Raw genomic sequence first — 10,790 nt, 5'->3', positions numbered from 1 at the left:
AGTAGCAGGAAAGCCGCTGTGCAGAGCGGAGCGGGAGGAGCTGGAGTCCCGGGTTAGGTCCCGCCTTCTTTAGCACCCTGAGCACGACGGGGGCGGGGCCTCTCCCAGGGTGGAGCCGCGGAGAAGGGCCTAGCTTGGGACCCATACAAGGGGGACGGGGCGGGGCCTGGCGGCTGCGCTGCCCCTCTGAGTGCGAGAGGCAGACCTGCGAGCCTCCGCTCCTCCGTGCGCAGCCCGGCACCTGCTACTCTCGGCTGCCCGGGGCGCCGCTGTCATGCGGCTAGCTCTGCTCTGGGCCTTGGGGCTCCTGGGCGCGGGCAGCCCTCTGCCCTTCCTGCCGCTTCCAGATACAGGTGAGTTCCGTCTGGGGTGTAGGCCGAGGGAGCACTGGAAAGAGGCGTAGGGAAGTCAGGAGGCATTGGGGTACTGAGGTCAGAAGGAGACCCTGCGAGACCGCAGCCAGAGTGGGGCTGGCCCTGGTCTTCTGTCCTGGGCCGAGGGCCCCGTGACTGGATGATGGAGTGAAGAGGAAAGGAGAGTCATCCTCCGCACGGTCCCCGCGGACACTTTCAGGCTGTGGTACCAGGCGGGTCCCTCAGGCTCGTAGGAGAGGGTCGCTGCTCCCCAGGACTGGCATCTCGCTCCTTTGGGGCCTAGCTGACCATTTCAGCCGGTGCCAGGGTGCCGAGTGTACACGCTCGTAGGATTTGGCGAAGAGGATTCTCCCCGGCACTTCCTCCTAGGCCTGAGCGCCCAGGCACCCGTCACTGCAGTGCTGATGCCACCAGAAACCTGGCTGAGCTGGAGCGGGGCCCAGGAGGAGCCAAGAGAGGGGAGAATTGGCCAGGAAAGAGGCTGGGACACCAACTCCACCTTAGAACTTTCACTTCCAGCTGCTGTCTTGGGTGGCTGCGGGGCCGCGGGGGTGGGGGGGCGGCGTTGAGAGGGCAGGCGAGGGTGGAGTGTCCGGAGGAGAGAGGGCCATTGTGGGGGGGCGGCTAGGGGGAAGGGACACAGGGAGGAAGCGGAGGCTGTGGGGAATGGGTGTGCCTGACTGGGCACCAGTGGTGTTTAGGGAGGGGGTGTTTGCACTCCCCACCCAGAAATGGGCGTTTCTAGCATCTCCGTTGTGAGGAAAGGGGAGGGTGAGTGGGCACCCAGCCAAGAGGCTTCCCCCAGTCCCCAAGGGGGCTTTTCTGGGAGGGGGAAAATGGGGTGGGAGTGGGCAGGGAGGAGGGCCCCTGTGAGAACCTGGGATTGGTCTGAGGGCAGTAGGGAGGGGCCACAGGCTGGGATTGCTGAATAACTCTCTCTGGGCTTTTGGGATGGGTTGGTGTGATGAAAGCACACTATTAGGGAGAAGCCCCGAGTGTTCTCCTTTGAGTCCCAGCATGCAATGCGGGAGTCCTTCGGGAAGAGAAGGGGCTTGATGTGCTGGGAACCAGGAGGGTCAGAGGGGCTGAGTCCCTCTGCACTCTCTTGGAGTGTTCTGGGGACCTTGCAGGTGGCACCAAGGAGAAGGCAATTCCAGAGAGAGCCCTAGGTGGGCCCTTGCAGCCCCAGATCCTTCAGAACAATCTCACACTCAGCCTAGCGGAGGTGCTTCAGGTGAGCCTCCCTCTCCCCTGAGATAGAGAAGTACAGTCCCACCACCCTGCCACCTCATCCAATCAGGTCTCTCAAGACAAAGGTTGCCTGAAGAGCAGGCGAGTGACCCTCACTGTGGCACTGCCACCTCAGGGTTGGCTGCCTACCCCACCATACCCCAGCACCTGGCTTCACTTATCTCCCTCCCACCTTCCTACACATCTGTCTACCTCAGAGCCACCCCACCCATTCAGGCTACTGGGAAATTGAGGCCAAACTTGCTTTCTTGGTCTCATTTGCTAGTTTTTCTCAGTGTGTGGCGGGGGGAGGGGGGACTTAGATGGAGAATCAGGACCTCATCAAATGCCCTCCCACTTATCCCCAATTCTAAAGCTGAGTCAGAGGAAGGGCTGGGGCCTGCACTTGGTCCTCCACGATGCTTCCTCTCTGGGCAGGAAGCCGAGAAGGGGGCGGCTCAAGGTACCTTCCTTGACCTCCCTGCACAACCCCCCAGAACAATGCCCCAGGCCACGCAGGCCTTCCTGGCCCCTTCCCTTGGGACACCCCCTCCCCACCAGTGATCTCATCATTGGTACTCTCCTAAGGGCCTAACATTTTCTGGTCAGGAAGAATAGGAATTTCGGGCAGGGCCAGGGAGGTGACCTGCTCTCTGGTGCCCACAGACCAGCCTGCCGGAGGCTTTGCAGATCAAGTTGGAATTGGACGGGGAGAGCCACATCCTGGAGCTACTACAAAATAGGTAATGGAAGTGATGGCAATAATGACGATAACACAGCTAACAACATCCATAGCATCTACCATGTGTTATGTACTAAGTGCTTGAATTCATTTAATCCTCATAAGTAGGTACAATTATGTATTCTTATGGTCCTTGTTTTCTATGTAAAGAAGGCAAAGCAATAGAAGTTAGACTTGCCCAAGGTCACACAGCTAGTGTGTGGTGAAAGCCCGGTTGGAACCCAGACAACCTGGCAGAGTCTGTGGCCCGACCACTGCACTCTGCTGACTCAGTGGGAAGCAGAAAAGTTGGGGTATTGCCTGGCACCCAGCTACCCCTCTGTCATCTTCAGGCCTTGGGCTGGCACTGCACCACTCTGGGAGATGGCTGATACCGCCCTCCTCTGTCTTCACTCCACAGGGAGCTAGTCCCAGGCCAGCCAACCCTGGTGTGGTACCAACCTGATGGCACCCGGGTAGTCAGTGAGGGACACAATCTGGTGAGTTGGGCTCTCTTGCACCCTGTTTCTGGCCTGAGGGAAGGAGGGATGGGGCAACTGAAGGGTGCCTTCCTTGGGAGACTTCGGAGGAAGCTGCACATCTTAACCGACAGATGAGTCTCCTAGGCTGAAACCCTGGCCTGCTCTGCAAGCTGGCACTATCTCTCTGTGCTGCAGGAGAGCTGCTGCTACCAGGGAGGAGTGCAGGGCCATGCAGACTCCTGGGTCTCCGTCTGCATCTGCTCCGGGCTCAGGTACAGGGGGTGGAGTCCACGAAGGTAGAGAGAATGGCAGGTTATGAAAATGGAGCTGAAAAGTTGTTTGACTTCCTTCATCTTTCCCTAGGGGCTTGGTGATCCTGTCCCCAGAGAAAGGCTATACCCTGGAGCTGAGGTCTGGGGACCTTCAGGGTCCTCCCATTATCTCCCGGATCCAAGACCTCCTCCTGCCAGGACACGCCTGCGCCCTAAGCTGGCGTGAACCTGCGCCCACTTGGGCTTCAGCAGGGCGCCCCCTGGGACAGCCTCACATTCGTCGGGTAAGGAGGAGTGGCAGGAGGCCAGCCCCAGGGCCCTCTGGGCTGTTCGTTCAGGTGCTAGTAGCTCCTGCTAGTGGAGAGGTCTCCGTGTGCCGGGCACTTTGGGACATTAGCTCCTCCACTCTGCCTGCAGCCCGGGGAGGGGGGTGCTGTTGGGGGCTCTATTTTAGTGAGACAGGTTAAGTGATTTGCCCAAGGCCGTTCAACTCATACCTGGTATATCCAGGATTTAGTTGTAGGTACTAGACTCAAACCCCTCAAGTCTTATGCTCCCATATGCAGAGAGCTCACTTGGATCTAGAAAATACATAGTTACCAATCCTAAAGCAATAAAAACTGAATTTTCTAATTTGTAAAATAGGGAATAATAAAGCTACTTACCTTATAGGGTTGCTATGAAGATTAAATAACTCAATATATATGTAAAGTACTTAGAACTGGGCCTGGCACATGGTAAGTATTTGATGGTCTTGGCTATTATTATTTTTTTAATTTGGAAAAAGCTCTGTGTCTGGAGCCAGAAAAGTGGGGCTCTACTCCCCACTTCCCAGCCTACTTCTTGGTCTGCCTTGGGCAAGTCCCTGGCCTCTCAGGCTCGGTGGTCCCTCTGTAAAAGGGACTCTTCACTCTCCTCTGTTAGACCACACCAGGTGGGAGTGGACACAGCTTGGTCAGCCCTACTCAGCTGCGGTCAGTGTGAGCAGCCAGTATGCCTGAAGCTCTCCTTTCTTGTCCACAGTGGAGGCGGGATGTGGTGACAGAAACCAAGATTATTGAGCTAGTGATTGTGGCTGATCATTCAGAGGTGAGCTTGCTGGCCTCAGCGTGCCCTGCCCCGACCCTGAGTGCCCTGCGACCCTCCATGGTCTCCTCTCTTAACCCACAGGTCCAGAGGTACCCAGACCACCAGCAGCTGCTAAACCGCACACTGGAAGTGGCCTTACTCCTGGACACAGTCAGTGTTGGGCAGGGCGGCATCCTTCCCCCCCAACTAGGGGAACTTCTCTCCTGAGCCCCAGCTCTTTTTCAGTTCTTCCAGCCCCTGAACGTACGAGTGGTGCTGGTGGGCCTGGAGGCGTGGACCCGACACGACCTGATAGAGATAAGCCGAGACCCAGGTCTCACGCTACACAACTTCCTCCACTGGCGCCGGGCCAGCTTACTGCCTCGTTTGCCCCATGATAGTGCCCAGCTGGTGACGTAAGACCCCCAGGCTCAGTCAGTGGGGTCAGCTCTGCCCTGGCCTGGCCAATTTCACAGCCCAGCTCCCTACCTGAGGCCTTGAAGCTCTGGCCCTCCTGCTTTTGGCCTTGACCTTGACCTCTCAATCCCACAGAGCTACTTCATTCTCTGGGCGCATGGTGGGCATGGCCATTCAGAACTCCATCTGCTCTCCTGACTTCTCAGGAGGTGTAAACATGGTGAGCTATTTCCAGGTCTCTTCCCCATTCCCAGTGAAGATCTGCCCAGCTGCGGCACCATTTATGGACTGAAAACCCCTACAAGTTACCCACCGAAACCCGAGTTGCGGGTATAAAGGGCAGGGGTGCGTGCTGTGGCCTGTGCTGTCAGGGTGCCCTCACTGACGGCCCACTCTTCAGTGTACAATCTTCACCTAGGAGGTCTTCCCATTTTGGGGGGCGGCATCTGAGGCCCGAAGAACAGAGGTGACCTCCCTGGGCCACACAGCGAGGGAGGGGAAACAGCTGAGCTAGAACCCAGGTTTTCTGCCACCCAGGCCTGGCCTCTCTTCCTACGAAGGAGGGAGGTGGTGACTACTGAATGCCCGAGAGGTCAGATGAAGAGAGCACAGGAGCAGTTAGGCTGGTGCTGGACCCAGGATACCCTTTCCCACAGGACCACTCCATAAGCATCCTGGGAGTTGCCTCCTCCATAGCCCATGAGTTGGGCCACAGCTTGGGCTTGGACCACGACTCACCTGGGAACAGCTGCCCCTGTCCAGGCCCAGCCCCATCCAAGAGCTGCATCATGGAGGCCTCCACAGAGTGAGTGACTGCAGGATGTGGAGGGTGGATGGGCAGGGGGCAGGCAGTGGTGTACAGCCCCGGCCTTCCGTGCTGCCCTCCCCAGCTTCCTGCCAGGCCTGAACTTCAGCAACTGCAGCCGACAGGCCCTGGAGAAGGCCCTCTTGGATGGGATGGGCAGCTGCCTCTTTGAACAGCTGCCCCGCCTGCCCTCCATGGCTACCGTCTGTGGAAATAAGATTTTGGGGCAGAGCAAGCAGCACAACTGTGGCTTCCCAGACGTGAGCCCCTCTCCCAAAGCCTTGCCCCACTTACTTCTGTGCCCTCTCCAAGACTCCGGAGGCCCTCTCCATTTCTGAAGGGCCCTTTCATCCCTCTCCCACCTCCCTGTCTTCAGGGACTGCACATGGGTTTTTGGGCCCTAGCTTTCACTTGCTCTGGCTGTCCTTTCAGGTTCAGGCTCTGGGCGGTAGGCTCTCAGGCCGCCTGCTCTGATGCTTGGCCTGCTGTGCCCTGGCCCACAGGACTGCACGGATCCCTGCTGTGATTCCATCACCTGCCAGCTGAGACCAGGAGCACAGTGTACATCAGATGGACCCTGTTGTCAAAATTGCCAGGTGGGCACAGACTGGACTGGACTCCTAGAGCTCACCTGCCAGGCGCCAGGGTGGAAAGGGTCATTCTGACTCTCAGGGCCTGGCTGCATTTGCTCAGCACTGAAGTTTGCTCACTCTCCACAGCTGCGCCCGGCCGGCTGGCAGTGCCGTCCAGCAAGAGGTGACTGTGACTTGCCCGAGTTCTGCTCAGGAGACAGCTCCAAGTGCCCTCCTGACATCAGTCTGGGGGACGGCGAGCCGTGTGCTGGTGGACAGGCTGTGTGCATGCAAGGGCGCTGTGCCTCCTATGCCCAACAGTGCCAGGCTCTCTGGGGACCTGGGGCCCGGCCTGCCGCACCACTCTGCCTCCTCACTGCCAATACTCGGGGGGATGCCTTTGGGAACTGTGGGCGCAGCCCTACTGGCAGCTATGTGTCCTGCGACCCTAGGTGAGTTAGGAAGTGTCTACTCCCCTGGGTTTGTGGGAAACGTGGCCCCAATCTCACTGACCCTGTGCCTCCTCCCTCACCCTAGAGATGCCATTTGCGGGCAGCTCCAGTGTCAGGGGGGCATGACTCAGCCTCTGCTGGGCTCAGCCCAGGATTTTCACTGGGAGACACTAGAAGTCAACGGGACTCAGCTGAATTGCAGCTGGGTACACCTGGACCTGGGCAATGATGTGGCCCAGCCCCTCCTGACTCTACCCGGCACAGCCTGTGGCCCTGGCCTGGTGAGCAACCTGGGTGAATGAGACCAGGTTGGGAGGGGTATCTGGACCTGGTGAGCAGTGTCCTGGTCTCACAGTCCACCAGTGTAAAAGGCACAGACTCCGAGGGGAGTTCAGATTCATGTGATCAAGTGAAGTCCTGCTGTCCTATGTGCCTTGGTTTCCCATCTGTAAAAGCAGGCTGTGGCTTCAGTGTTGGCCTCCAGTGCTAATAAGCTCTGCAAGAACATGATCTTTGCTCTTCTTCTCATTGGGCAGGTGTGCATTGACCGTCGGTGCCAGCCTGTGGATCTCCTGGGAGCACAGGAGTGTCGAAGCAAATGTCATGGGCATGGGGTGAGGTGGTGTGGAGAGGTGGAAGGGGAGCGGGGAGCCTCGAGGGAGGAAAAGGGTAACGGCCTTTGGAAACAGACATCCCTAGTTCTAATCCTTGCTCTAGTACTGCCTAGCTGGGTGGCCTGGGACAGGTTATTAACCTCTCTGAGCTCAGTGTCCTCACCCGTCCAATGGCCATAGCAATAGTACCCACCTCCTGAGGTACATGCGATGAGTATGAAAGCTTCCACCCAGTGTCCAGCATATAGGAGGCAGTCGAAGTGGTGGTTTGATCTGATTCCCTCCAGCGTGGGTGAGGGCTCCCAGAGTGCTGTGCCCATTGTCCCGCATACCTGCCATTTGTGCGTATCTGACATCTGGAAAAGCAGGGGACAGGGAAACATGGCCTCAGAGTACAGAGCCCCTCATTGCTCAACCTGTACCTCCTAGGTCTGTGACAGCAGTAGGCACTGCCGCTGTGAGGAGGGCTGGGCACCCCCCGACTGCAGCGCCCGGGTCAGAGGTAGCGCAGCCTGGGGGCAGGGGCAGCTGGGAGGGCCAAGTGGCTTATGTTTTCACCCCCTCATTTTCTGACCCCTCCACTGAGGGTTCCCTCACTCTGACTTTCCCTCATTTTCTGACCCCTCCACTGAGGGTTCCTTCACCTGGCCCCCCTGACTTTCTCTGTGCACTTGATCTCACTCCCTGCCCCCTGCGCCTTTCTGGGTGTGGAGTTCTCAGCCCTGCCCACCTTCAAACATGCCTTCACTCGGCAGCCTCCAGCTCCCTGACCACAGGGCTGCCCCTCAGCCTCCTGTTGTTGCTGATCCTGGTGCTGCTTGGTGCCAGCTACTGGCACCGTGCCCGCCTACGCCAGCGACTCTGCCAGCTCAAGGGACCCAGCTGCCAATACAGGTACCAGCCTCCTTGCTACCAGCTCCCTCCACACCTCTCTTGAGCCCTGCCCCCATCCCCTGAGCAGCCCCTACCACCTGGTTCTGACCCCAAGCCCCTTGGGCCACACCACACACACCCCCTTTCCCTCCACATGCCTTGGAACTCTTCACCTCACGCCCTGAATGGGTAACCTGGGGTGCTAGGGTCCATGTGCTGGGGAACTGGGGCCCTTGGGCTGATCTACTTCCCCTCCACACCCAGTCGGACCTAAACTCCACGCATGCTTCTCTGCAAGGAGCTGCAAAGGGTTAACCCCACTCAAGGGTGGCGTGTAGGTGAGGAATATGGACTGAAGCTGGGCCCTCTCCCTCCCTGTCTTTCTCCATGTTCAGAGCAGCCCAGTCTGGTCCCCAAGAACACCCAGAACCCCCACAGGGGGCCCTGCTGATGCCGGGTGCCAAGGTGAGTCCCAGATGCCAGAGAAGAGAGGGTCCCACCTTGGCCAGACATCTAGCCTGGGCTTTGGGGTGGGGGTATTGGAGACTCTAGACTGAGAGAAAGACTCACATTACCCAAGAGTCAAAAGGCCAGCCTGGAGTGAGGAGGGGCAGTCACCTAGAGGAGGGTCCACTGAGCTCTTTGAGCTGGCCAAGCTGGTCCTTTGAGAGGTGGTCTACCCCTGCTCCCAGCAGTGGTCCCTGGATGGATCACTAGGGAGGGTGGGGCCCAGAATGGCCTTGGCTTCAGCGTGCGGGGACCTGATGAGTCCCACTTTGCCATGTGTAGAGGGCTGGTGAGTGCTCCTGCTCTGAGCCCTCTGGGTCTGATGACAGGAGTATGTGTGTGAAGGTGGTCTCCATGCCCACCCTACCACTTCTCACCCCCTCTGCATACCACTGAATAACGGCATGCACAACCCCACTGCCCCTGGGATCCTGGCTGCCTCTCCCTGGGCACTAACCCCTCTCTGCCCACATCTGTCTCTCTACTCCCTACCCCACTCTGTGCCTGTTTGCTCCTCCTGCTCTCTCAGCAGGCTAGTGCACTTGGCTTCCTGGTTCCCCCTTCCAGGCCACTGCCTCCTGACCCTGTGTCCAGGAGACTCCAGGTAAATCTGGGTCTGGCCCAGGGCAGGTGGGAGGCTTGGTACCCAACTGCAGTTCTCATCCCTGTTCCCTGCCAGTGATGCTCTTCATTAGGGGACCAGGGTGCCCCTCAGCCTTCAGACACTATGAGCCCCAGAAGCAGCAAAGGGTGAGCCTCCTGCCTTGGTTTCTACCACCATCTGGTGGTCAGTGGCGGGACTGCAGTGGGCTAGGGACACCACAGAGACCCACTCCTTCCTCCCCCTTGACATCTGCTGGCATGCACCCAAGCTCTGTGCACATGTCCCCATTCTCCTGTCCTCTGGCTGATTTTGCATGTTGACTGAACCCCTCGGGAGAACCCCTGCATGCCCACTGCCCCCCTCTGTGCTCTCACAGCCACTGCCCTTCTCTCTGTTCAGGCTGAGCTGGCTGACCGACCTAATCCCCCCACACGCCCTCTGCCTGCTGACCCGATGGTGAGGCACCCGAAGGTAACAGTGGGGGGAGAGGAGGTCACAGCCTCTTCCACCACCCAGGGCTGTTGTGGTAGTGGCCATGACGAGATGCCCTCTCTGTATTTGAGGGCACATACCCTGGTGGCATCTCTAATGGCGACAGGTTTGTTGGGGGAAAAAAGGTAACCTCTGGGGCTGCCCCCACACAAACTGGTGTTCCCCAGCACCAGTGCATCCGGGGTGGCCAACATGACACCCTCTCCCAAGCTGGCCTCCTACCTTCTCTCTTAGTCTCAGGGGCCTGCCAAGCCCCCACCCCCGAGGAAGCCACTGCCTGCCAACCCCCAGGGCTGGTGCCCTTCAAGTGACCTGCCTGATCTGGGAGCTGGAAACCTACCCCTAGTGGTCCCCTCCAGGTGGGCAAGGAAAGGCGCTGAGAATGGGTGGGTGGGAGGAGTGGTCTGGGAAAAGGGGATTTCTCACCTCTTATTCTCTGCTTCTGGCACCCCAGGCCTGCACCACCGCCACCAGGGGTGACCTCCCTCTACCTCTGAACTCTCCTGAGGTTCTGCCTGCCTCCAGGACTTAAAGAGGCATGGACAGGTTTCATGGAATACACCCACACACACTCGGCAACGATGGAAGGAGCCAGCGCCTGGACACGAAGGAGCAGTCGTCTCAAGTCACCTCCACAAGCTGCTGAGCATCACCCTGGGGACCGCCCATGCAGTTGCAGCTGGGGGTTAGGGAGCGCTGGGCACTGGACCTAGCTGAGGGAGGTGTGCACAGCCTGTCTCTCTGCTCAGTTACAATAAATGAAAGATCTCCGGAGCGTGCCTCCATTTGTCGGCTGAGGGAAGGTTGGGTTGCTTTTGCTGCAGCTCATCTGGCCGGCAGGGGACGCTGCCCCCTCAGATGAACACAGAATAAGGAGAACGAGAGTCCCACACAGGAGCAGTTTCTGTCCCCGGGATCGTTGGATGCTCGGATGCTCGGATGCTCGTGGTTTGTCTCTACCCAGCCTGGAATAGCTCTCTGTGCAATCCAGTACCAAAGGGAGTCGTTTGCCTGTTGCCATCCCGTCACCCAGCCCTCGCCCCAACGCTTAGGCTGACCATTCGACAAACCGGCCAAGTTGTTTTACCCGCGGTCCCCACCCTCTGACTGGTGTCTGGGTAAAGTGGATCTGGCTGGTATTCTCAGAGCCCCAGAGCAGGGGCGGAGTCTGGCGGCAGCTCCCACGATCTCAAGGCCAGGCACCTGCCTCCTCCCCCGCCCCCACCTGAGGGCTCGGGAACAAAGGTGCTTTGTACAAGCCGCAACCACCTCATTATTTCGTCTTCAAGGCTGGCGCTGCGTGGGCC

At 58.7% G+C, this 10,790-nt stretch overlaps 1 protein-coding gene across 6 annotated transcripts; it reads left to right on the top strand.

The window, feature by feature from the left end:
* Positions 1–111: 111 nt before the first annotated feature.
* Positions 112–10,257, top strand: ADAM15 (ADAM metallopeptidase domain 15). Of its 6 annotated transcripts, none has more exons than XR_005067176.1 (23): positions 112–353; positions 1,505–1,608; positions 2,271–2,347; positions 2,747–2,825; positions 3,003–3,079; positions 3,171–3,363; positions 4,103–4,168; positions 4,250–4,318; positions 4,394–4,563; positions 4,700–4,784; positions 5,221–5,369; positions 5,455–5,629; positions 5,873–5,965; positions 6,089–6,393; positions 6,479–6,674; positions 6,930–7,007; positions 7,437–7,509; positions 7,763–7,901; positions 8,276–8,345; positions 8,917–8,991; positions 9,067–9,137; positions 9,391–9,462; positions 9,718–9,737. XR_005067176.1 is itself a non-coding variant. In XM_037050604.1 (23 exons), exons 1-23 carry the CDS (start codon positions 275–277, stop codon positions 9,978–9,980), a joined length of 2,589 nt encoding a protein of 862 aa, XP_036906499.1. In that variant the 5' UTR covers positions 112–274; the 3' UTR covers positions 9,981–10,257. The 6 variants fall into 6 exon arrangements, 5 of the variants coding, with proteins under 5 accessions (XP_036906499.1, XP_036906498.1, XP_036906501.1 ...); XM_037050604.1 differs by lacking the exon at positions 9,067–9,137 and adding an exon at positions 9,938–10,257 and having other exon boundaries at positions 8,920–8,991; positions 9,718–9,842; XM_037050603.1 differs by lacking the exon at positions 9,067–9,137 and adding an exon at positions 9,938–10,257 and having other exon boundaries at positions 9,718–9,842.
* The last annotated feature ends 533 nt before the right edge of the window (positions 10,258–10,790 follow it).

Source organism: Sturnira hondurensis, unplaced genomic scaffold (assembly GCF_014824575.4).
Source record: "Sturnira hondurensis isolate 20B ecotype Veracruz unplaced genomic scaffold, ASM1482457v3 Scaffold0006829, whole genome shotgun sequence".
Classification (NCBI taxonomy): domain Eukaryota; kingdom Metazoa; phylum Chordata; class Mammalia; order Chiroptera; family Phyllostomidae; genus Sturnira; species Sturnira hondurensis.
The sequence above is the reverse complement of the archived record's forward strand: the minus strand, read 5'-3'. Positions and strand labels throughout refer to the sequence as shown.

Excerpts from the sequence above, each read along its gene's own strand:
- ADAM15 (XM_037050603.1), top strand. The coding sequence starts at position 275 with ATGCGGCTAGCTCTGCTCTGGGCCTTGGGGCTCCTGGGCGCGGGCAGC. Across the intron at positions 8,992-9,390 it reads CTGTGTCCAGGAGACTCCAG|GCTGAGCTGGCTGACCGACC; the intron begins GTAAATCTGGGT and ends CTCTCTGTTCAG. Across the intron at positions 9,843-9,937 it reads CCCCTAGTGGTCCCCTCCAG|GCCTGCACCACCGCCACCAG; the intron begins GTGGGCAAGGAA and ends CTGGCACCCCAG.